The sequence below is a fragment of the Etheostoma spectabile genome, chromosome 9 (assembly GCF_008692095.1).
Source record: "Etheostoma spectabile isolate EspeVRDwgs_2016 chromosome 9, UIUC_Espe_1.0, whole genome shotgun sequence".
In the NCBI taxonomy this organism is placed as follows: Eukaryota; Metazoa; Chordata; class Actinopteri; order Perciformes; family Percidae; genus Etheostoma; species Etheostoma spectabile.
Genome location: NC_045741.1, coordinates 29,262,457 through 29,286,240, shown reverse-complemented (window position 1 = coordinate 29,286,240; position 23,784 = coordinate 29,262,457). Strand labels below are relative to the sequence as shown.

General features: G+C 43.2%; 1 protein-coding gene across 5 annotated transcripts in view; it reads left to right on the top strand.

The window, feature by feature from the left end:
- usp24 (ubiquitin specific peptidase 24) overlaps positions 1-19,733 on the top strand; it is a 45,589-nt gene extending 25,856 nt beyond the window's left edge. For all 5 annotated transcript variants that reach the window (XM_032525176.1, XM_032525173.1, XM_032525172.1 and 2 more), the window contains 36 exons: positions 54-151; positions 335-430; positions 533-755; positions 862-1,024; positions 1,550-1,711; positions 1,852-1,922; positions 2,029-2,189; positions 2,270-2,331; positions 2,506-2,697; positions 2,814-2,928; positions 3,040-3,184; positions 3,274-3,393; positions 3,501-3,626; positions 4,521-4,619; positions 4,738-4,820; positions 4,921-5,062; positions 5,152-5,271; positions 5,390-5,604; positions 6,645-6,769; positions 7,422-7,563; positions 7,855-8,005; positions 8,136-8,231; positions 8,977-9,080; positions 9,747-9,860; positions 12,327-12,534; positions 13,134-13,223; positions 13,565-13,667; positions 13,757-13,875; positions 14,046-14,159; positions 14,251-14,316; positions 14,425-14,491; positions 15,140-15,218; positions 15,350-15,425; positions 15,752-15,838; positions 15,984-16,094; positions 16,943-19,733. In XM_032525176.1, the coding sequence (XP_032381067.1) occupies positions 54-151; positions 335-430; positions 533-755; positions 862-1,024; positions 1,550-1,711; positions 1,852-1,922; positions 2,029-2,189; positions 2,270-2,331; positions 2,506-2,697; positions 2,814-2,928; positions 3,040-3,184; positions 3,274-3,393; positions 3,501-3,626; positions 4,521-4,619; positions 4,738-4,820; positions 4,921-5,062; positions 5,152-5,271; positions 5,390-5,604; positions 6,645-6,769; positions 7,422-7,563; positions 7,855-8,005; positions 8,136-8,231; positions 8,977-9,080; positions 9,747-9,860; positions 12,327-12,534; positions 13,134-13,223; positions 13,565-13,667; positions 13,757-13,875; positions 14,046-14,159; positions 14,251-14,316; positions 14,425-14,491; positions 15,140-15,218; positions 15,350-15,425; positions 15,752-15,838; positions 15,984-16,094; positions 16,943-17,005 (4,308 nt within the window). In that variant the 3' untranslated portion in view covers positions 17,006-19,733. The remainder of the gene's footprint in view (positions 1-53; positions 152-334; positions 431-532; positions 756-861; positions 1,025-1,549; positions 1,712-1,851; positions 1,923-2,028; positions 2,190-2,269; positions 2,332-2,505; positions 2,698-2,813; positions 2,929-3,039; positions 3,185-3,273; positions 3,394-3,500; positions 3,627-4,520; positions 4,620-4,737; positions 4,821-4,920; positions 5,063-5,151; positions 5,272-5,389; positions 5,605-6,644; positions 6,770-7,421; positions 7,564-7,854; positions 8,006-8,135; positions 8,232-8,976; positions 9,081-9,746; positions 9,861-12,326; positions 12,535-13,133; positions 13,224-13,564; positions 13,668-13,756; positions 13,876-14,045; positions 14,160-14,250; positions 14,317-14,424; positions 14,492-15,139; positions 15,219-15,349; positions 15,426-15,751; positions 15,839-15,983; positions 16,095-16,942) is intronic.
- Positions 19,734-23,784: the final 4,051 nt, after the last annotated feature.

Here is a 23,784-nt window from a genome sequence, read left to right as displayed (position 1 = left end):
AAACCTAAAAAGTAGATTAGTTACATTTTCTCCCTCTTCTCTCTCTGTGTCAGGTGTTGAGTTCAAAGCTCATGCCAACGTCGGATGACGAAATGGCCAAAACCAGCAGCAAGTCCTTCTGTGAGAACTTCCTTAAAGCAGGAGGCCTCAGGTAATAGAGCAGAACAGACCTGTTGGAGAAAAATCCCTGTCCCTGTCTGGTGTTTGCTTTGTTTCACTGTGGCATGTGTCAACAGACTTGTCGAGCTGCATTACATGATACCAGCACACAGATGCTATCAAAGGTTTTTATTTTTAGGTCTGACTGTAGTTTCTCACTGTGTTTCCTCTGCAGTCTGGTGGTGAATGTTATGCAAAGAGATTCCATTCCCTCAGAGGTGGACTATGAGACGAGACAAGGAGTCTACTCTATCTGTCTTCAGTTGGCCAGGTGCAAAATGGCCACACGCACACACACACACACACACACACACACACAAATGGATATCCTGGGCCTAAGTTAGACTTCATACTCAATTGGCTGTGGTTGCAGGTTTCTTCTGGTTGGCCAGAGCATGCCTGCAGCGCTGGATGATGATGTCATCAGGGATGGCGAGGCGCTGTCATCTCGTCCGTTCCGAAACGCCGGACGGGCGGGGCGACAGCTGTCTCTTTGTGGAACTCCAGAGAAGTCCTCCTACAGACAGATGTCTCTCTCTGAGCGCTCCTCCATAAGAGTCGAGGAGATCATACCGGCTGCTCGCGTAGCTATTCAGGTAACACACTTGCTTCCATGACAACCCCACAGTTAATTCAGCACCCATATTGATCTTTTAAGTGCAGGATTTTTCAAGGATAATGTTTTCTCCGTCTGTTTTCTAGACCATGGAAGTGGGTGACTTTACTTCCACCGTAGCCTGTTTCATGCGTCTGACCTGGGCAGCTGCAGCAGGCCGATTGGATCTGGTTGGCAGCCCACAGCCAATCAGAGAGACCCACAGCTCCCTTCTGCCACAGGGAGTCCGCACCAGAGTTAGCAGTACAGGTGACACAATAACACACTTTCAATGTTATTTTAGGTCTCTTCTCATTCTCCATCATTCTCAGGTGCTCAGATATAGGTTTCGGTGATATGGAGAAAATCAAATAGCATGATATTTTTGACCAAATACTTATATAGTAGGACGATATTGTAGGGTTGACAGTTGGTGCTTTAACTAAATATTTTCACAATATGATTTTAGAAAAATAAGTATCCATAATATCTGGTAAGTTCAGAAAATGACATAACTTTACTTTATTGCAGCCTGTAAAACCAGTAAAAAGACAATCCTTGTGCCATATTACAATATTCACAATCTTTGACAATATCTAGCCTGATATCATGATATCAATATAATACCAATATATTGCCCAGCCCTACTTACCCATAATCTGAGAAGATGTTTTGGTGACAACTAGATGTTTCCAGTCAGTAGGTGTGCTAATTATCGTGCACAACTTCATTCCTGATTTGAAAAGCTAAAGAAATGAAAGTTAAAACAAAAGTCTTGCGTTTGTTTGTTCACAGGAAGTAACTGCAGCTCCAGCAGTGAGGGGGAGACCACTCCAACAGCATTGCATGCAGGGATATGTGTGAGGCAGCAGTGTGTCTCTATTAAAGATACCATCATAGCCCGTGAGGCCCTGTCCCTGTTGGTCACCTGTCTGCAGTTGCGCTGTCAGCAGCTAAGTAAGATTCCTGCAGGAGGAAAACTACACTACACACACATTGCCATTAGTCCTCTATGCAGCGGAATGATTCTGCAGTTTGTACATTTCATTTAGACTTCTACAATGACTCTAAATCCTGTGGTCTGTTTCTCTCTCCAGGTTCTTTTTACAACCTTCCCTCCGTCAATGATTTCATCATTGATGTTCTGCTTGGATCTCCCAGCGGAGAGGTGAACTATACCCTTTTTTTGTGTTCAACAGACTGCAGAGAAGGATTGTATCCTCAACATGGCAGTGTGTGTTCACACTTATAGTCTCTGTCCTTTCCTCTATCAGATCCGCCGTGTAGCTTGCGATCAGCTCTACACTCTGAGCCAGTCTGACACTTCAGCCTTCGCCGAAGTCCAGAAACCCAACTTGTTCCTCATCTCAGTCATTCTCACTGCTCAGCTGCCATTATGGAGTCCTACATCTATCATGAGAGGGGTCAACCAGAGGTGCTTAAGCAAGAAACACAAAGCTATACACCCCTTAAATCTGCAGAGGTCTTGTGTTAATGTGTGGCTTTTCTTCTTAGGTTGCTGTCTCAATGCACAGAGTACTTTGACCTAAGATGTCAGCTTTTGGATGACCTAACAAGTAAATCATATCCCCTTACAGTCACTTTTATCAACACCTATATTCATATGAAGTATTGTCCCCGATGTAGGAGTTGATTTAATAGAGAGGTTATAGGCTCATGTTTCAGTCAGTAAAGACCGATGTGTCATAAAAATTGATGTGCCGTGTATTCTCTCTCTCTGCCTCCTCCAGCGTCCGAGATGGAGGTGTTAAAAGTGAGTGCCGCCACTATGCTGGAGGACGAGATCTCTTGGCTTGACAACTTTGAGCCAAGTTGGAGCTCTGAGATGGAGACCAGCGAGGCGGACAACATCCTCCTGGCAGGACACCTCCGACTCATCAAGACCTTGCTCTCACTCTGTGGTAACGAGAAGGAGCATCTCGGTAAGCACACGCAAGGATATAACATACAGTATGTGCACCCAATGAACACGTTTTGGACGTTAATGAAGTTGAGAACACTAATATGTAATGCGCGGATCTGTAACTCCTTTCTTCAGGGCCATCTCTAATCCAGCAGTTACTGGATGACTTCCTGTTTCGCGCCTCTCGCATTATCATCAACAGTTCAAACCCCACGCCCTCGCCGGCCCCCAGCCACGACTTCCACCCAAAGTACGGCACGTTTAACCATATCCATCAGTTACATTTAGTTATTCTCCTGTGAACCGCCATGTTAATCTTTTGTGTCTGTGCGTGTGTGCGTGTGTGTGCGTGTGCGGTCAGGTGCAGCACAGCCAGCAGCAGGCTAGCAGCCTATGAGGTGCTGGTGATGCTTACAGACAGCTCTCTCTCCAACCTCCGACTGATCACCAAAGAGCTGATGTCCATGCATCACCAGTCTGATCCTTCGCTCTGCAAGGAGTTTGATGTAAGGCACCAGTTGAAATAATATTTGTTGGTGCATATGGTTGGATTAGAGTTTAGCTGTGAATCTAACTCTCTGTGTGTTTCTGTCAGTACCTACCCCCCGTAGAGAGCCGGTCAGTCTCAGGTTTTGTTGGGTTGAAGAACGGTGGTGCCACATGTTACATGAATGCTGTGTTTCAGCAGCTCTACATGCAGCCCGGCCTGCCAGAGGTACACATTGTGTTCTAATGTTTTCCTTCTGTATTCACCACAGGGCATTTGCTCTTTGAGTCCAGACTGAGTTCCACACAGTGAATCCATGTATGTTTGGTTTAAAGGCTTTCCTGTCCATTGAGGACGACACAGATCAGCCAGAAGAAAGCGTCTTCTACCAAGTGCAGTCTTTGTTTGGCCACCTGATGGAGAGCAAACTGCAGTACTACATACCTGAAAACTTCTGGAAGGTAACTGACAGTTCAGTGTGCTCTGATTGTAATAGGTTTTATTTGTTTTTATATTTGAATAATATTCAAACATTTAATGCTCAAATGCAGCAGTTATTAAAATGTACAACACCACTCAGGTATGAATTGTCAATGCCACTATAAGCATGTGGTGGTTGTTACATGTTTTGTCCATTGAGGGACTTCCAACACCAGCCTGGCCTTGAAGGGGTTCTATGTATGCTATATATTGGTGGGCCAATATTATCGGCCGATATTAGGCATAAACTTTTTTTTATACAAATATTCATTCACCAGAATAATTTATAATGACAAATGAATGATTCTGATAAAACTCCACAACGTCCCTGTTGGCAACACTGATTTTTGTTGTTGTTGTTGTTATTGTGTTTTTGTTGAAAGGACTTAAAGTTTCATAGCTTTAGTTTATATTTTTATACATTTTATTTATCAGAACTTTAATATATTTTGATGTTCTTCTACAAATAACTAATGTTAGGGAAATCTGTTTATGTTTTGTAACGCTTTTTTAAATATATATCAGCCGATATATCTGCATATCAAAATTTTAAATAACCAAAGATTTTGGGCAAAAGCATTTAGCTTTCACATGCAGATAGGCCAAGGCGAGAAGAGCGAAATTAGCTAACCAACATATTTATTTAAAACATTACAATTGAATAGTAGGTACCGCATTTGAATAGTATTGATTATTTTACTATTTGAATTATATTCAACTTTTGGAATTCGTTCCAGCAGCCCTAGCCTACACACATTCACAAACTTTGCGCTGTAACAATCACTCTTTCGTATATTTCTCTCTCTTAACGATAAGATCAATCAAACAAAAAACATCCACTTTTATCACGTGCAAATGGGTGCTGTCTGTTGCAGATCTTCAAGATGTGGAACAAGGAGTTGTATGTAAGAGAACAGCAGGATGCTTACGAGTTCTTCACTAGCCTGGTGGATCAGCTAGACGAACATCTCAAGGTAAAAGAGCCACACTGCAGACCCTTTTTTTGTAATTTTTTGAAAGGCACTAGCTTAGTACTTATTATGCCTAATTGGTTCTGATGATATTATTAATGGTGAGACTCCTTTCCACCAGAAAATGGGTCGAGAGCAGATCTTCAAAAACACATTTCAGGGAATCTTCTCTGACCAGAAGATTTGTAAAGACTGTCCTCACCGGTGAGCAAGAATGTTTTGGGTTTTTTTTTCTTTCTCAAACTTGCTTTATTCTGAGACACATCACGATTGATGTTTGACCTTTGCCCTTCTTATTATACAGGTACGAGCGTGAAGAAACATTCATGGCTTTGAACCTTGGGGTGACATCCTGTCAAAGCTTAGAGATCTCATTGGACCAGTTTGTCAGAGGAGAGGTGCTAGAGGGAAGCAATGCCTACTACTGTGAGAAATGCAAGGAGAAGGTGGGTATCGTTCTCTGCATGCTTTTATCCTACTAAACTGCTACCACGTGTACTGATGTGTCAATGTGTGTATGTGTTCCTCTGCACAGAGAACCACCGTGAAGAGAACATGCATCAAATCCCTGCCCAGCGTTCTCTGCATTCACCTCATGCGCTTTGGCTTCGACTGGGAAAGCGGGCGCTCCATCAAATATGATGAACAGATTAGGGTATTTCTAACCACAAATCTCTAGCCACTAAGATACACTTTCTTATTTTGGTACAACACCTCATCATCTGAGAAAATTTGACTATGATTTATATGAATTCTGTCTTATTGGTGCACAGTTCCCCTGGGTGTTGAACATGGAGCCCTACACCGTCTCTGGAATGGCTCGTCAAGACTGCAGCGGAGAGGGCGGCGAGGGGCGGGGCGACGGGACCTCTGGAGGATCACCCAGGAAGAAAGTCACCATTTCTGAGAACTATGAACTCGTGGGAGTTGTGGTCCACAGTGGTCAGGCACATGCTGGCCACTATTACTCTTTCATTAAAGATAGACGGTAAGAGACACCGAAGTCCCTCCACCTCTCCCTCATTTAAAAAGGGGCTAATATTCTCTGAAAATCAAACATTTCTTTTTTCATTTGCCGGTCAGAGTTATATGCTGTAAAGTTTTCCAATGGTTTATCCCAGCTCCTGTTCCTACTTTACATCAGAATCACATAACCAGTGATTAAGGAAGCACATTAGGCTCTTGGTTTTAGTTATAGTTTTCCAGTTCTTTCTAGTTTTCCAGGCAGACTTTAGAGGACCTCCTTGAGGCACATGAATGCAGCATCAGACTTTGTATGGGCTGTCTTAGTTTAGTTTGTAAGCATCTCCAGATGTCTGGCTCTGTAAGGCAGGATTGCTCACTGGAGAATTGGAAACATAAAGAAACCACAGGAGCTAATATTTGGCACCCTTCTCGCTTTCTCGCTTACTTGTTTGTTCCAATCCACTCTCAAGACTGCGACCAAGAAAGTTTTTTCTCAGGCCAGAGATCACTTTCCAGACTTTTAGACACATTCTGGAGCTGCATCAAAGGCCATTATTACTTATGTCAGTAAGAGATCTGTGTGTGTCAGACAGGCTGGTTCGTGTGCAGTTGGACACCGCGTCCTGGTGGCAAAACCTGTACTGCAGTATGTCGACCAGGTTTGCTGTGTAATAATACACTTATTTATAGACCGCTTTCAATCCAAGTACTTTACAAAAAGAATACAATTAAATTACAAACCGTACATTCAAATTTAATTTAATTTATGCCACAGCCCAGTTTGATATGCACACATAGCCCTGCCATGCTTCATTGTAAACCATTTAGTAAAGCAGAAATGGCTAAATCTGTTGTTTCTGCCCCATCAGAGTCAGAACATTGGGTGCATATTTTATTATGCATGCCTTTTTGTTGATGGTATTGTTGATTTATTATTCATTCAAGCATGTGAGTTTTCAGTTCTAATTTAGCAGATTGTGATGAATCATCATCTAATCTGCCACTTTCCTTGTCGCCCCCCCCACTTTGTCCTCCCTCCATCTTTTGTCCTTAATCTCTTAGTGGTAGCGCTCGTGGACGTTGGTACAAGTTCAACGACAACGTGGTAGAGGAGTTTGATATGAACGACGAAACTTTGGAGTATGAATGCTTTGGTGGAGAGTACCGTCCCAAAGTTTACGACCAATGTAAGTAATACATGAACTCTGACATTTATGTAACAAAGTGCATTAAAGCACTGAACCTAAAGATCCGATTTAGTCGTATTAGTGTTTTTTCTTTATTACCTAGATAAATGGCGTCTGAAACATTCATGACTATTCAAATATTTTTTCTGAAAGACACAAGATGTCTCCTATTTTAATGTCCATTCTCAGTGTATGTGTGCTGGAGGCTATCCTTTTGTGTTATTTTGAATCTCACTTGGTAGGTGTCTTGCCAAGAAGCATTTAAGCGCTAGGATTGGCCAGGCGTCCATCCTCAGGAGAGGTACCGGAAATCGATCGGCCCTATCCCCTGATCAATGGGCTATTTAAATTCAACCGGGGCGGGTCTTGCCAAGAAACCAAGTGGGATTCAAAGCTTCCTTTCCATATACTATTTGTGTACCATGAACGGCTTTTAAATGAGTTGTGATGTCACAAATTTTTCTTGTATGTACTGCACACATGGTAAAACAATTAAGGAGAGCACAGAGAAACTTTCCTCCTTCAGCCAAAGATCAATAAGCAAAACATATCTTTGAATGAAGAGGGACTTGTGAAACTCAACTACTGCACAGTTTATGTTTTTCGCGCGGCACATACCTGGTAACCTTAATTTGCGTGTGTGTGTGTGCAGCCAACCCATACCCTGATGTGCGGAGGAGGTACTGGAACGCCTACATGTTGTTCTATCAGAAGATCAGTGACCAGAACTCGCCCGTCCTGCCCAAAAAAAGCAGAGTCAGCATCATGCGGCAGGAGGCTGAGGACCTTACACTGTGAGTGATCCTCACCATATACTATACACTCTTCATAAACTATAATGTATCAGCCAATTTTCCTCAGCAGTCCGTGGAATAAAAACACTGTAAGGCATCTATCTGCAGTTGACAGCTTCTGTCTGTTTTTATTTTTATTTTTATTTTTTTAAGAACTGAACAGAATACATACATGTAATATTTGTCCGGCATTTATTTTTACATGTAACACTGTCACAACCAGCATTTAGGAACGTCACCAGAAAACCTGTGCACAAATTATAATCTAACCTGTGGCTCTATGTTTTCCAGGTCTGCCCCGTCCTCTCCTGACATTTCGCCCCAGTCCTCGCCTCGCCCCCCCAGGGCCAACAACGACCGCCTCACCCTCCTCACCCGCCTGGTCCGCAAGGGAGAGAAGAAGGGCCTGTTTGTAGAGAAGATGCCAGCCAGCATCTATCAGGTAAAGCGGCATCAAGGAGTACCATGGAGGCCATAGATGAAGAAAGGCTGTCTTTACTCTAACCTAACATTTGATCTGTAACTAATCAGCTGGAACATCCAGTTCATCTGACCTCTCTTCATTTGTGCAGATGGTGAGGGATGAGAATCTCAAGTTCATGAGGAACAGAGACGTCTACAACAGCGACTACTTCAACTTCACCCTCTCCCTGGCCTCCGTCAATGCAGTATGTGCTTCTACTGTTCGTTGGGTTTTCTGATAGTTACATGATAGTTACAAACTACAGCTGCACAGGAAATATTTTAATCATTGTTTATGAATATTTCTCTCAATTCTCAGGAAGTCTTTTACATCTTACATTTTCTTTTAGATTTGCATCATTTTTATTTAGCTTTTTCCCTTTTGTGCAGCTGTGCTTTTTAAAGTTGGTGCAGCTAGAATTTCATCTTACTCTTTTTTTATGTCTTTACCATGCTACACCAGGAAAGAAAATGTTTACTCATGTATGTTCACACTCAAAAGATCTATTTTGTCCTCTTGTATTTAGTTTGTTATATTTAGTTAGTTTGTTTCTCTTTGAGCATTTATGTAATGTTTCTTTAGGTTCTTTTTTTCCCCAACATAAATTCTATATAAATGTTTTCTTAATCCACCTGTCGCTAGCGTTGGGCATCGTTTTGATTTTAACAATTCGTAATCCAATTCTTCCTTTAGATTCTGGTTCTCATTGGTTCTTGATTCTTTAAGGGGTGGAGTTGAAACATGTCAGAGGCTTATTTCACACATAAGAAGAAATTCTATTTTGCTTCAGTGGTGATCTACAGTTTTACCGGCCTTTTTCAACGTAAAATGAAGTCACTCTTTAGAGCGCCGCTTTATCGGCCGGCCTCTATAAACTACACAATTGTTTGTTGTGGAAACATAAAGCCGCAGCAGTCGGTGGTTTTCATGTTGGTGTGTGTGTGTTACAGACAAAGCTGAAGCATCCAGACTACCAGCCGATGGCCAAAGAGAGTCTTCAGCTGGCTGTTCACTTCCTCTTTCACACCTACCTGCACACCAAAAAGAAACTCCGGTATGTATACACACACACACACACACACACACACACACACACACACACACACACACACACACACATCCACAGCTGTCTAGGGCTGGGTATTGTTCGAAAAATTTCCTTACCAATACCATGACTACCAGTTCCTAAACAATACTTTTGTAAATTTTTTAAAACAAAAATAAATAACTTTACGGCACAAATCTCTGTATTTATTTTTCAGCTCCTACTACGTTAGCCCTTCTCTGTGTGTGTCGTAGAGTTCTTCCCGTGTGACTCTACGGCGTGTAACGTTAGACAGCCAATCGGCAGCATTATTACACCTTGGTAGAAGCATGCTGCATGCTTTTCACAAATAGAGAATAGAATAAAAAATCAAGTCCAGGCATTCAAGGTTCGTTACAAAAAGTGATAAAAGGCTTTTTATTATTAGGGTAAGACATTAAAAATGTACCAACGCATGTTGGCTTGAGCCTTCCTTAGGGTGCTTATGCTCATTGGCTTACTGACGCTGATGAGATTTACTCCTTAGGTGTTGAAATTGGCTGTTGAATGATGAGGCACTTTTTGATAATCAATACTTCCGTGGCATTTCAGTCAGTGCCTAAAAAGAATTGAATTCGGTACACAATCCTTCACCTGTCAATAGAAAACATCAGCTCACATCTGTATCTCGTGCAGGGTGGACACAGAGGAGTGGATGGCGACAGTGGACGTGCTGCTGTCTAAGAGCTGCGAGGCGTGCCAGTGGATGGTGCAGTACCTGGTTGGACCAGAGGGGCGAGAGATCACCAGGTCGGTGCTTGCCGATCATGTTACATATGTACAATACATGTATGTTTACATGTGTGATGCATACTGTGCCATCACAAAAAAAGGGTTTATAGAATCGCTAATTTTTCATGCAAAATAACAGAAAGGAATGACTTTTAAAAATGACTACATTCGTAATTACTTCAGCTATTTACAACAGATTGACATACCTTCCATTGTGTTTGTTTGATGGCCAGTTTTTAGTGAAAAGGGGTACACAAAAAGGTGTCCAAAAAGCTTAAGCCTCACAAACATTACTCAGACATACAGTAAATAGATGTTTATAAGTGACTGTATTTGAGTTCTGCAGCCAAAATGACAGAGCAGTTCCCGAAGCATCAAATTTGGATTAGGGATGCACGATATGAGGAAAATATGCGATACAGCGATAACGATATCACTTGCAATAAATGAACAGATATTGTAGTGTACTCATTTTTGCTGCTTTTATTATTCTGCTAAAATACAACCGAGATTTTGTTTTAACTAACGCAAAAGTCCTCTTTTGCGATATGCTGCAGCCTTTCCAGATGTGTATTGTGCCAGTAGATATCGCAACCACGATAAAAACGATGCTAGCTTTTATATACTGTATGCTTGTAGGGTTGTTTTTATTGATTGATTACAGGGCCTTGGCCTGGGCTTAACCACTGCAGCAGTTTTGGAGCTGTCCTAGTGATATGCGATGCTGCAGACTTGGCAGCTCACAACGCTGCTCCCTCATTCCAATCAATGCCCGTTAAACCCTCTGACCTCAGTCACATTATTCCACCCTGCTAATGCTGCTGCAGCCTCTTAAAGCTACACACACACACACACACACACACACACACACACACACACACACACACACACCACTTTATCTCTCTCTCTCTGTCTCACTCTCTCTCTCTCTCTCTCTCTACACATACCTTCATACCTCATATATGAAACTGTCCCTTAGATCTCTATAGTATGTTGTAATCACTCACTCACTCACTCACTCACTCACTCACTCACTCACCTCTCTCTCTCTCTCACACACACACACACACACACACACACACTCTCACACACACCATTTGCACTGACAGTGGGGGTATTGAAAAACACCTGTGTGCTTGTTACTCACTGACTGGATGCCGACTGGCTGAAAAAGCAGGTTACTGTTGGAGAGAGAGAGAGAGAGAGAGAGAGAGAGAGAGAGAGAGAGAGAGAGGTTGGAAAAAGGTGTTGTCTTACACTATTCTTTTGTTTATGATATGGCTGTCTGACATGATTGGTTATCGCACATCGGACGTTTGGGAAACAGTACACCCCGGTCCCCTTTACATACCACAGGCCATTCCCACAGAGAAGAGATACAGAGTGTCACACAGCTGTGTGTCTAAAGGACGAAGTTTTTTTTGTTTTTTTTCTCTCTCCCACAAATGGTGTTTTAGACTGCTCTTCCTGTTTGTCACCCTTATTCTCTCTGAAAAGGATGTTTATACTAGCCTGGACTTAGCCACGCCCAAAACATTTGAGGTCAGGACTTGATCCGTTGTGTAGCAACTATGCTCAAACCAGAGCTGTTCGGACCAATCAGATTGTCAGGGCGGGCTTTATACGATGATGGACAGATGATCAACAGTAACGTAATCAACCACGTCACCAAAGAGTGCTTGGGTTGAATTTGTTTACAACAAAGATGGCTGCCGCTGAAGAATTGAGATGTGTAGATTCCGCCGTTGCGTCTGTTAGAGAAGATATTGACAGAGCATTCATTTTATAATCCTCAACCAGCCGTCTCAGCTTGACACAAAACCAGCTGATTGCATCGCTGCAACTCCGCTGTTCAAGTCGCAGAAGCTGGTTTAAGAAGAGACTTCCCCTGTTTCAACGGCCAATAGAGAAGTCAGCTGGTAAAGTCGGCTAGAAACTATATAAATAAAATCATCAATCATCCATTTTATTTCCACGTTACAAACAGCTCAACAACGGAGCCTCAACAGCCGCCCAAAAGTACGGTAAAGTTCTAAGGTGGAGAGAGATAGAGAGAGACTGAAAAGAGGGAGCGCCCAGCGGCGTTAGAACAAAGCTGTATATTAGAGAAATAAAACGCATTTTTGTTGATTCATCTCTAGAAGTGCAACTGTACCGAGCGTCTCACTTTCACTAACATTATCCACATTTATATTTACACAAAACGATATATCCAGCCACAATCAAGTCTAAAAGTCAGATGTTAGGATGGAAGTGCAAAGAGTGGTTGCTATGGAGACGATACACTGTCTTGGTCTAGTCTCGTTGGTGTTGACTTCTGTTAACAGCGGAGGCTTTTCGGTTGAAACACCCCATAATCACAGCCCGATGGAGCAGAATCACGTCAGGCTCTGTTTATACATCATTGTCACATGTTTTTATTCCTTTTGATTGTGCTCACTATTTACAACACTGATATTGACGACCATTATATCTCCTCCTCAGGGTTTGTCTGTTAGAGTGCAGTGTAAGGGAGGTGAGGGTGGTGGTCGCATCCATCCTTGAAAAGACTCTGGAGAGCGCTCTTCACTTTGGAGACCCGGGCCTGGACAACCTGACTGACACTATGCTTTCCTTATTGGACAAAGATGTTCCAGAGAACGTGAAAAACTGCGCGCAGTACTTCGGCCTCTTCAGTAACTTTGCTCAGAGGGTAACAGACCATCAACTAACACCTAGATTTAGACTTTGCTGCCATCTTTAATGTTTGACGTACAACATAGTAACCCTTGTGTTGTCTTCTCGTCAAAATTGAAAATCAACACTTTTATTGACACTTTTTATTAATGTTTTTAACTTTTCTTACATTGTCCCTTTTGTCAATTTTTGTCACTTTTTTTTGACGTTTTCAACACTACGTGACACTAACTTATTAGCTTTAGTTTACAGTTATTTTTTGGAATTTATGGTAAAAAAAAACTAATTTATAGGAAATTATACCTAATGTTTGAGTTGGAAAAGCAGAAATTAGGAATTGGTTAGACTACAATGAAAGGAATGGATGTTGATGGATAATCACAGACTGGAATTTGTCAACTTTTTTCTCCAAAGGCTATAAAATGGAATAAGACGCCCCAAAATGAATGAAAGTAGAGAGTTGTACTTGCCAATGAGCGTTATGTGGAATCAATCATGTTATTCTGGGGAATTAAAAAGAACATTGATATAGGAAAACGGGTCACTTTGACCCAAGGGCAACATAAGGGTTGAGTTAAATGACAATATGTTTTGTCTTTCTGTTCTCTCTCTCAGGGATGCGGTCCTTGCCAGCTGTTGTTGAAACACTCAGCTTATCGCCGGATGCTCATCTTCCTGTTGGGACCCAATAGGCAAAACAACCAGGTACCGTACAACTATGTGAAATACAGAGTGTAGTAGTAGTGTAGTCACTTTCACCCCTGCACTTTTCCGGCAAGTATTTTATTTTATTTTTATTCTCCCTTTGCACTTATTGTAGGTCACCTAGGAAATAAGCATCCACAAAATGCGTAAAGTGTGGAAACAAAAATTGAATTGTTTTTTCTTTCAGCAGTGTTAAATGTGGTCTACATTTAGAAGTAGCAACATGTTGTGATTGTATGACATGTATGATTTAAGATGCAAGAATAGCAATTGCATAGCGTTATTATCCACGATTGTACTGAGTGCAGTTTATTCACATTTTTCTCCCTGTGTCTCCACAGAACCGACGGTGGAGTCCAGCACAGGCTCGAGAGTTTCTTCACCTTCACAACACGCTGGCCCTCATGACTCTACACTCTGACCTCAACGCCCAGCGGACGCAGGGTGAGACACTCAAATCCAAGCTTGAAAGGTTGACGTTTTTGTCCCGTCCATCTCTCGTCGTCTGATCCTCTAATGTCTCCACTGCGTAGCTCCAGGAGGGTTTAAACTGCGAGTGAGTTGCGTCCCGGCCTCCACTAAGCTCCTCCCACTCCACGCAGACATCCTGGCCTCACTCTTTACTCCAGAAGGACAGCCTTACCTTCAAGAGGTAACGTACATACTGACAACTCACAAGACTTTTTTTCCAACTTGGTTGTGGGTTTGAGTGTCTTCGATTCACACGGGAAGTAAAAGAATCGCACAATCCACATGGCCTCAACTGCATAGTACATGTGAAACAGCTCTTTGACGGATGTTTTTAATGCTGGACGCTTATAGGTGATGTTTGCCATGCGTGAGTTGTCCGGTCCCCTGTCCCTCCTGATAGAGATGGTGACCTACACTGCCTACTGTAACGAGCCCTTCTCTCTGGGCGTGCTGCAGTTGCTCAAGGTAAAAAGAGACATGTCGTCAGAGCTTAGAGACATAGTCGATATTGAGTATTCTTTGTTTTAAAATCTTCTGAATACTTTGTGTCTTATAGACCCAGCTGGAGACGGCTCCACCTCATGAGCTGAAGAACATTTTTCAGATGCTGCAGGAGCTTTTAGTGAGTGGCAGTCATCTGTTAACTCTGTGGCCCTTCACCTTTTGAACTATCAGTTTGTAAAAATGTAATTGCGATCTTTGCTAACATCAGTTTCATCTTTTACATCAGGTAATGGAAGAACCTCTGCAAACCCAGAGACTCAAGTATGCCTTCGAGTCAGAGAAAGGCCTCTTAGGTATGCCTGTGTACTTTTGTTATGGTTTTGCTCTAATGCCCACTGCTGGCACAGCAGCGGAGTAAAATCTCAGAGCAAAACAGTCTTGGACACTCATCGACAATATAGTAATATTTTTCTTATCAACATTGTTGGTAGACTGCCATGCCACATTAGCCTGGCTCCACCTTCCTACGTACTCCCGCTCAATTTTCATTTTCCTTCAATACTACGTCTGGGTTTGCGATATATTCACAGGTTTTCTCCGGTCCAATCAGCGAACAGAGGGCGTGTCTGGGAACGATGATGTTGAAGTCGTGCGCTAGTTAGACTTGTAATGGCGGCGGAGAAAGATGTAAATGAAGCCATTTGGTCTGTTGTGGCAACGCTGGAAAAATTTAACTTTCCAGCTCGCTCTGTTAATGGTTAAGGAGTCAGCTAAGCCCTAATGACCAAACAGTACTGATTGGTTATGGCAGATCCAACAGATTATCCGACTTCAAGGAAGTAAACACTTGTTAACGGAGAGTGGCCAGACTCTCTGTACAAATGAAATGGACCAGAGTCTGGTAGGACCAGGCTAATGCCACATGGCAACATTGTCAGTTTTTGTGTGTGTATTGAATGGATTTATTGAATGTATAAAAACCTAACTGAGTTTCTTCTCAGCTTTGATGCACCAGAGCAACAACGTGGACAGCAGACGCTGCTACCAGTGTGTGAAGTTCCTGGTCACGTTAGCCCAGAAGTGAGTTCATCTAAGGGTCAAAAATTCAATCAGTGAAGGAGTTGTCCAGTAGTATTTGTCTTAATAATGCTTAATTGTGGGGGGTTCTTTTCATGATTTGATGATAATTCTGGGCCTTCTTTTCCCACCAGGTGTGCTCCCGCCAAGGATTACTTCAAGGACTTGTCTGGTCACTGGAGCTGGGCCGTACAGTGGCTGCAAAAAAAGGCAAGCTTCTGAAATGGCTGTGTCGCCACATTCAGCAGAGACCTACGTTTAGTTTTTGTTGTTGTTGGCAGATCAGAGATGACATGCAACAAAGCGTCTTAAACCTGTACACATGGCTTTTACCATTACTATGTTAACAGTTTAGATTTTTCAACTTCCCTGCTAACTATACTTTATGTTCACTTAGTCACAGGTACGCTCTGGGGTATAACTACCCCTGGTTACTAACAGGATACCCCAGAGAAATACATGTCATACACTGATTAATTATATTTTAATTAACCTGCATGCTCATTGTTTGTGCGTCATGTTTTCTCTTTCCTCAGATGACTGAACATTACTGGACTCCACAGAGCAATGTCTCCAATGAGACATCCACCAACAAAACCTTCCAGCGGACTATCTCTGCGCAGGTAAACACACACACACACACACACCATCTGACCCCCCACTAGTTCCTCTACCAACACTTCACAAACACACACGCTGTTACTTGTGCTTGATGTTCTCTTCTGCTCTGGACTTGGCTCACTGGTTTCACTGTGTGTAACTCTGCAGGACACCTTGGCCTACGCCACCGCGCTGCTGAACGAGAAGGAGCAGTCTGGCAGCAGCAACGGCTCCGATGGCAGCCCAGCCAATGAAAACGCCGACCGCAGCCTCCGACAGGTAGCCCTCAGCACAGCGGGCTTCTTACATGACTCATCGCGTTACAGCAGCTCCTGCTCGGTTCACGCAGCCAAAAAGAGAAGAATGGAGTAGAAAGTGGAACATCTCACCAGCTTCTATCAAAAGCTCAGAAGCCAGTTTGTTACCTCCCACGGTTGTTATTAGCAGCGGTTTTGAAAACTGCTCCATTCTTCTCTTGACTCCTGCTGTGCCTGACAGGAGGCCCACGCAACACAAGACTGTCAGACTACTTCTGGCACAGACATGAATACTCCAGATAATAGTCGTAATCCCACTGTTACTGCTTAGCACCAGGATATACAGCATGTGTTCATTTTCCTCACAACAAAACCACATGTCTTCGTTATCATGTTAATAATTATTAGGGTTATAACGATACACCAAACCCAGGGTTTGGTTCGTATCACCATTTTTGACTGATTCTTTTTTTTTATGTTTAGGGTTCTCAGTAAACATTTTTTCTGCCCCATGATTTTGTTTTGTCCTTGATTACATCCCACTTTGCAACACAGTTATACAACAGAGACCTTTATTAATTGATAATGATTGATTTCAATATTATATTAATCGATCCAACACCAAAGATTCTTTTTTTACCTTAAAATAAGGTTTCCAAAATTATTTCAGCGGTTCATTAACTCGTTGGAATGAGACAAAAGAATAATGGAAACCAACCTGTAGGGGAAATGAAGAGGAAACGTGCTTTGGTGCCTACTGTAAAGGTGCTGGTTGACAAGTAGCTAATGCTAATGTAAGTTCTCATCGGGTAACGTTAGATTACGTCACCGTTCAACGCGCTCAGTTAATATTATTTGTCTCTCTCCCAGGGGTCGGAGTCTCCCATGATGCTCGGGGATTCAAAGAGCGATCTGGAAGATGTAGACCCATAGCTCCTCCAACCAGCAGGATCCCTCCGAAGGAGAGGCAGCACAGCTCCGGGCAGCCGATTGAAAAGGGCTGCTCTTTGCCTCTGATTGGTGAGGACACTTAGGGCCCCACAACAAGCCGATCGGAAAAACTTATTCTCTTGGTCGCTGCGGCAACAGAGGAGCTATGAATAAATCATAAATGACTTCCTTTCAAAGCAGCCGAGGCGCAGATGGAGATGCATTATCATTAAGGGCAGCAGAGTTGATTACGGTGGGAAGTAGAAATACCTTCCTCAGTCACGGATGACTTCAGTTTATCCTTTTATTCATTCATTCACTCAGAATGACAGCAAGGTGGAGGATGGGTTTGGGTTGTGTTTTAACAATTTTCTGCTCATATTTGCCAATGTATCTAGATAAGACATATTCCTATTGTAAAGATGTGTTCCATAGATGTAATTTCCAGTGTAAGATAATATTTTAAAGTCTCCTGTGCTCCACGGCCTTGCAAAATGCGAGAAGTCACGTTAGCTGCTCTAGAGGAACTTACAGACTCGTGTGCACTTGTACAGGAACACCCCCACACACGAGCACTTGGGAGGGGTGGGGTTAAGTATGCACTTTATAGTCCGGCCCAGTCTATTGTGACGTACAGCAGCACAGGTCAGTTCCTCTAGAGCCTCCTTGCGACGTGTCTTCCTCTTCTTTTGCTTTTAACAACTTCTATTTTCAGTGCCACATATGCCGACATATGGAAGCCCTTATAGCAAGCCACTCTGCCTGTGACTTAACCTTTCACCATGTTGACCACAGTGTAGCCATGGGGACGCAGTACAGGGCAGGCCCTGTCCCATAACCAGGACAAGTCCCAACCCTTGGCAACTCCGAAACAAGCAGTGCCATGGGCAGCACTCTCCCTCTACTGTTGTCTTCTCGCTGTCAGGCAGCCTCATGTGCTGGATTTTTATTCTTTTCATCGCTGTGTTTTATTTCCGTTGTCACTTTGCGTTGACTCTGGATGAATTGAATATTGGAGAGGATGTTTAGGGACTCAAGCCTTATGCAAGTCAAGCTGATCTGGAAGTGCACAGATCAATCGCAGTGGGCCATCAGTGCCGACTGAGGGGGGGGGAGTTCAGGAGCATGTTTTTATTTTTAGGTGCCAAGGTTACACACACACACACACACACACACACACACAGACACGCACATGCACACACACAAATAACAAATACTAGAACTTGTGAAAAACATGCAAGCGGGTGTCCGTCATTCACGTCGCTCACAAACACAAAGAACAGGTCCTCCCCGCCTCACTGTTACCTCTGCTTTATCAGGTTTTGAGGTTGTTGTTTTTTTTCCAATGGAATTTTCTTTTAGCTTTGCCTTCTTCGCTTTTGTCTACCTTTGGAAACAAACACACACACACACAGAGGAGCTGTACCCAAACCTAGCTCCAGTGTCACTCAAGAACAACGCCCGTGTTTCCATCCTCCCAACCCCCAACCATCGGGAGACTTGAAGTGCCTTAACCTCCCGATCTCCCCCCCCCTCCCCCGGCCCACTTCCGATACTGTATCGCCACGTCTCACGTAGGTTAACGTCTGCTCTGACACCTAGCCAGTGTCTCGTTGTCAATAGTTTTCGCTTGTAGGACTGCAACAGCATCTTCTTCATTACCCATTAGACCCCAAATAATACAGGGGCATTTTCCTCTGTGTGTTGTGACAAAGGATTGTAGGAATGTAACTGTTGGTTGTTGATTCTGTATGTATGGGGGGAGGAGGGTGGGGGCGGGGTGTAAGTTTTACCCTAATAAAACAGGGTTTGCTGTAGGTGACAGGACAGGGTTTGGGTGATGGTAAAATGCTGCTTTTTTTTTCTTCACTGCGCTCACGCAGAGCCAATTTGCAGATACTGATGTATGCTAAATAGTTTTAAGGAAGCCACACTTTGACTCAGATGTTCTGAAGACATGAAGCCTAAACTAGCTTAGCAGAATAGCTCTCAGCTTTAACAGGTCAATGTTTACAGTGTGAAAACCTATCAAGCAAAAGCAATCATGCAAAAATAGTTTTCTGTTGGGGGGAGTCATTGCGATCAATCCCCTGAGGCTCCTCCGCATCCTCAAAGCCTGAGAAGGGCACTTCCAACCCCGCCCCACCCCACCCCGACCAGCCCATGTCCCTCTCTATCTCACTAGATGTGAACGTCACGTCGTGCCCTCCAGCACGTTTGCATGTGTGGCAGTAAGTGGTGGTCAAGTTAGTCTTTTCTGTGTGACAGAGGAAGAAAGAAAAAAAAAAAAACAGCCCTGTGTGTTTTGCTGTGTAATTCATTTTCATCGGCGCTCACTGTCACAAACATAGGCCCCTTCCCTGGGGCTGGTACTGCTGATCTGGTGGAGGTGCATGCAGTCTGTGCCAAGTGATACATGGCCATGGCAACATGAGTTGCATTCAGCCAAGAGTGTCTCTTATCGTAGGTCTGCCCCACTGCTATATCACCACAACTACTTAATAAAAAAAAGAAAATTCTTTTGTTTTAATCCTGGGATGCAGGGAGGGGTGGGTAAGCGCGTGGGTAGGGATTGGCATCTGTACGGGTTTTTACTGTTATTCAATTTTGAAAATTCACTTCTGCCATCGCAGGAATTCTGTAATGCATGTTAAAACTCAGTTTTAATTTGTACATCAGAGTTTGATTAAAAGGAAATTTGATATAAAATAAACTGGAATGCACAACTTTTGTACACTTTTTATCTTTGTTTACACACTGTCACCTTACAAAACGTTGGTGCACCTTCATTGAAATGTTCTTTTTCTTCTTAACTCGTCTGATCTGATCCTGCAGACAATGAATGTGCCTTTTTAAACGGAAGACATTTTGACAAGTCACAGTAGGAAAAGCATAGGTGTAAATAAGAAAATGAATGATGAATAATAAATAATTCCATTTAGTGGATTCCGTTTTAGGGTCCTGGTCTTTTTGCTTTCTGGCTCACGTTCCTACTCTCACTGGGACAATTGATTCGAACGGAGCCATTGTTATTAAAGGGATAGTTCAGATCTTATCCATCAGTGTATTACCAACAGTAGATGGCGGTCGGCATGCCCCCAGTTTGGTGAAGCAGGCGGGAACACCGACATGGAAGCTAAGCAATGTACTACTGTGGATGGAGACAGCTGTTTAATGTATTTTAGTCACCTTGAATATAAATTTGTTACACTTTAGTTGAAGGTATCTACATAAGAGTGACATGGCACTGTCATGAATGTTTCATAAATTGTTATGACATACTTCTGTCATTCGGTTTTGTCATGACCAGTTAAGGTTCATGTATCATGGCTGTGTTGTGTTCATGACAGTGTCATGTCACTCTTATGTAGAAACCTTCAAGTAAAGCGTTCCCAATAAATCAATATCAGTGTAAGTGTACGCTACATTTGGAATAATATCTACCGCTTTACCTTGCTGTAAGACAGCCCTGTTTCAGACTAAAGGTAAAAACATTTTACCTCACAGAACACGGGAGTTGGTGGTCTACCGCTGCCTTGATCAGTTAGTTTGTGTGCCATGTGACTTTGCTGATTTAAAGGGCTAGAAACTAATCACAAACCAACCGGTCGAGGCAGCGGGAGACGAGCATCTACCCGTTTTGCAAGGTAAAATGACTTTGAGGAGAACTCAGATAAAAGGCAAATATTCTGAACATAGTGTACACTTACAATTGTAATGATTTGGGGTTTTTTTTCATTGTCTTATATATATTTAAGTTTGGTTTTAAATGTGTTGCTGCCCCCCGTCTACAGCGGTACATTGCGTAGCTTCCATGCTGATCGGATCTGGAACGGGTAGTCCGGTGAGCTCCACTTATTAATTCACTTATAACCCCAGCCTCATTTGATGGCTTATGATCCTGCTGAGAATAATTATCCATTTACTGATGAAAATGAGCATGCCATTAAGAGTTGTATTAATTTAGCAGTAATGGTATCAGATTTCCTGTGCCAATCAAAGTTATGTCTGGCAGTGTGGTGCTCTCCAGGCTAAAGGCTGTTTGAATCAGTAACATCAATAAGTCCTATGAGTGTCTTTGGTTTAAATAGCATTCTGTTTTTCACTCAATTTTTATGTTATTTAAAGTCAAATGTAAATGGATTGTATTTATATAGTGCTTTTCTAATCTACTCAAAGCACATTTATACAGGCTGTATTCACACATTGATTAGATAAAGAACTTTGACATGGGACTTTAACCGGGGATCGAACCCCCAACTGTCCAATTGGCAGAATCAGAGCCAGAGTCGCTCTATTTACTGTCACATAAATGTAGTTCAATGCTCAGGATGGACGGATGTGTTTTATTCAAGTATCATAAAGTCAATCATTTAACCGGTTTTGTGTCAGCCACTGTTCCAGACTAAATGCGAGCAGAAGATAACTGGCTCGTTAATCAAGCTGCAGATCAGGCTGATTATCACAGCGGTGTGTGGTCTGATGGGTGTTTAACCTGTGATTTGACTGAACTGCTGAGTGTCCTGTGTGTCAACTATCTTTTACGCAAAGACATTCTGACATGATGATAGGGAAATGACATGTAAATAATAAAAATCATAATGGCTGAATTCCATTTAGTTGCTTCAGTTTCAGCAAAGCTCTCGATCTACTGTGCAATGTTCGTTCCTACCCTCACCAATGGTCACGAAGGCTGGGTCATGACCAAAAGAACGAGATCCAGGGTACAAGCGGCCGAAATGGGTTTCCTCAGGAGGGTGGCTGGCGTCTCCCTTAGAGATAGGGTGAGAAGCTCAGTCATCCGAGAGGAGCTCGGAGTAGAGCCGCTGCTCCTTCGCGTCGAAAGGAGCCAGTTGAGGTGGTTCGGGCATCTGGTAAGGATGCCTCCTGGGCGCCTCCCTAGGGAGGTGTTCCAAGCAAGTCCAGCTAGGAGGAGGCCTCGGGGAAGACCCAGGACTAGGTGGAGGGATTATATCTCCAACCTGGCCTGGGAACGCCTCGGGATCCCCCAGTCGGAGCTGGTTGATGTGGCTCGGGAAAGGGAAGTTTGGGGTCCCCTACTGGAGCTGCTGCCCCCGCGACCCGATACCGGATAAAGCGGATGAAGATGGATGGATGGATGGATGGATGCTTCAGTTTCAGGGTTTTCAGGGTACATGCAGTATTGGCTCACTGTCCCGGTTTAGTGGGATTCTTGAATATAACAGAGCCATTGTTAAAGTCACAATCTTGAAGATCAACCAGTTCCAGAACTGACTGGCGCCGTCTGTCAGTTGGCGGTAACACCATGTCACTGCCCGATCCATACAGTTAGATGGTTATCTAGCTCGTTAAATAGCATTGCTGAATTCATTTTGGAGTATCTACTGTATCCTTTTGTGACTGAGCTAACTTTATTATGCCAATCAGAAGAGAGAACAAGTGATTCAGTGGGGGGATGCTCAGTGGTTGTGTTGGAGATGACACCTGAAGGAGAGCATCTTCATGACCCGGATCCCGATTTCTTTTTTTCTACATGTGCAAAGATGGTTGAGGTTAAGCATTGAGCTTGAATGGTTAGGGTCCGGATAGTCTCACATTGCCAGACCTTCCTCCTCAGTGCTGTGGAGGATGGTCTGGAGAGTCCACACAGCATTCCAGGGTGTATTGGCATTTCTTTAAACCAGTCACAATCGTCTTGAGCGGCGCTACTTTGCACGTTCAGTAGTTTTAGTCGTGCAACAGAAAACTCCGATTGGACAGATAGTCTAGCTAGCTGTCTGGATTTACCCTGCAGAGATCTGAGGACCAGGTAACCATAGTCCTCAGAAATCCACCGGAGGTTAGAACGCCAACACAAAGAAAGCAGAATGTGGGGGACATCAGGAAGAACTTCTGCCATCACCAGAACAAAAGTCATTGATGTAGACTAGAATCTGGATAGCCTGTTGGTCCAGATAGGACCTGATCAAACTGGGTCAGATTGGGTAGGGACACACCACTTCACACAAGAGTTAGTAAAAAGGCGAGTCTGTTGCATTAGCCCCACCTACTAGAGCTGTAGTCAAGACCACCTTTGTCGAGTCCAAGACAAGTCCGAGACCAGGACTAGTCGAGTCCAAGTCAAGACCGAGTCCAAAGAGGTTCGAGTCCAAAGAAAAATGGTCTCGAGTCCAAGACCAGACTCGAGAAATACAGTCCTGCCTCCTACCCTCTCTGCCGGACCAGCTACTGCTGGCTGATAGAAACCGCGTCACTGTGCGCCACTTGTGATTTTTCGCCGGGAATGTCGCCACTGACGACCAGTTTGTAATACTGGAAATGCAACTTTCATCAGTGGGTCATAGAATCAGTCGCCATTGTAATACCTCAATCGCCGATATAGTGACTTAACAGTAGTGATGGCCAAATGAAGCTTGGTCAACCAGTGTCTTTATTTTCTGAGCCCACTAGATGGCGCTCTTGGTTTTAAGAGAAAGTTCAAGGCATTGCAATTCAGTGTATTCTCAACACTTTGTTGAAGAGAGAGCGCCATCTAGTGGGCTCAGAAAATAAAGACACTGGTTCACCAAGCTTCATTTGGCCATCACTACTTAACCCTAATGTTGTCCTTGGGTCAAATTGACCCTTTTTCCTATGTCTGTGTTCTTTTTAATTCCCCAAAATAACATGATTGATTCCACACAACTCTCTTTGGCAAATACAAATCTCAACTTTTTTAATTTTGGGGCGTCTTATTCAATTTTATAGCATTTAGAGAGAAAAAGTTGAAGTGTTTTTGAAATAGTATTGAGTAAAAGTTG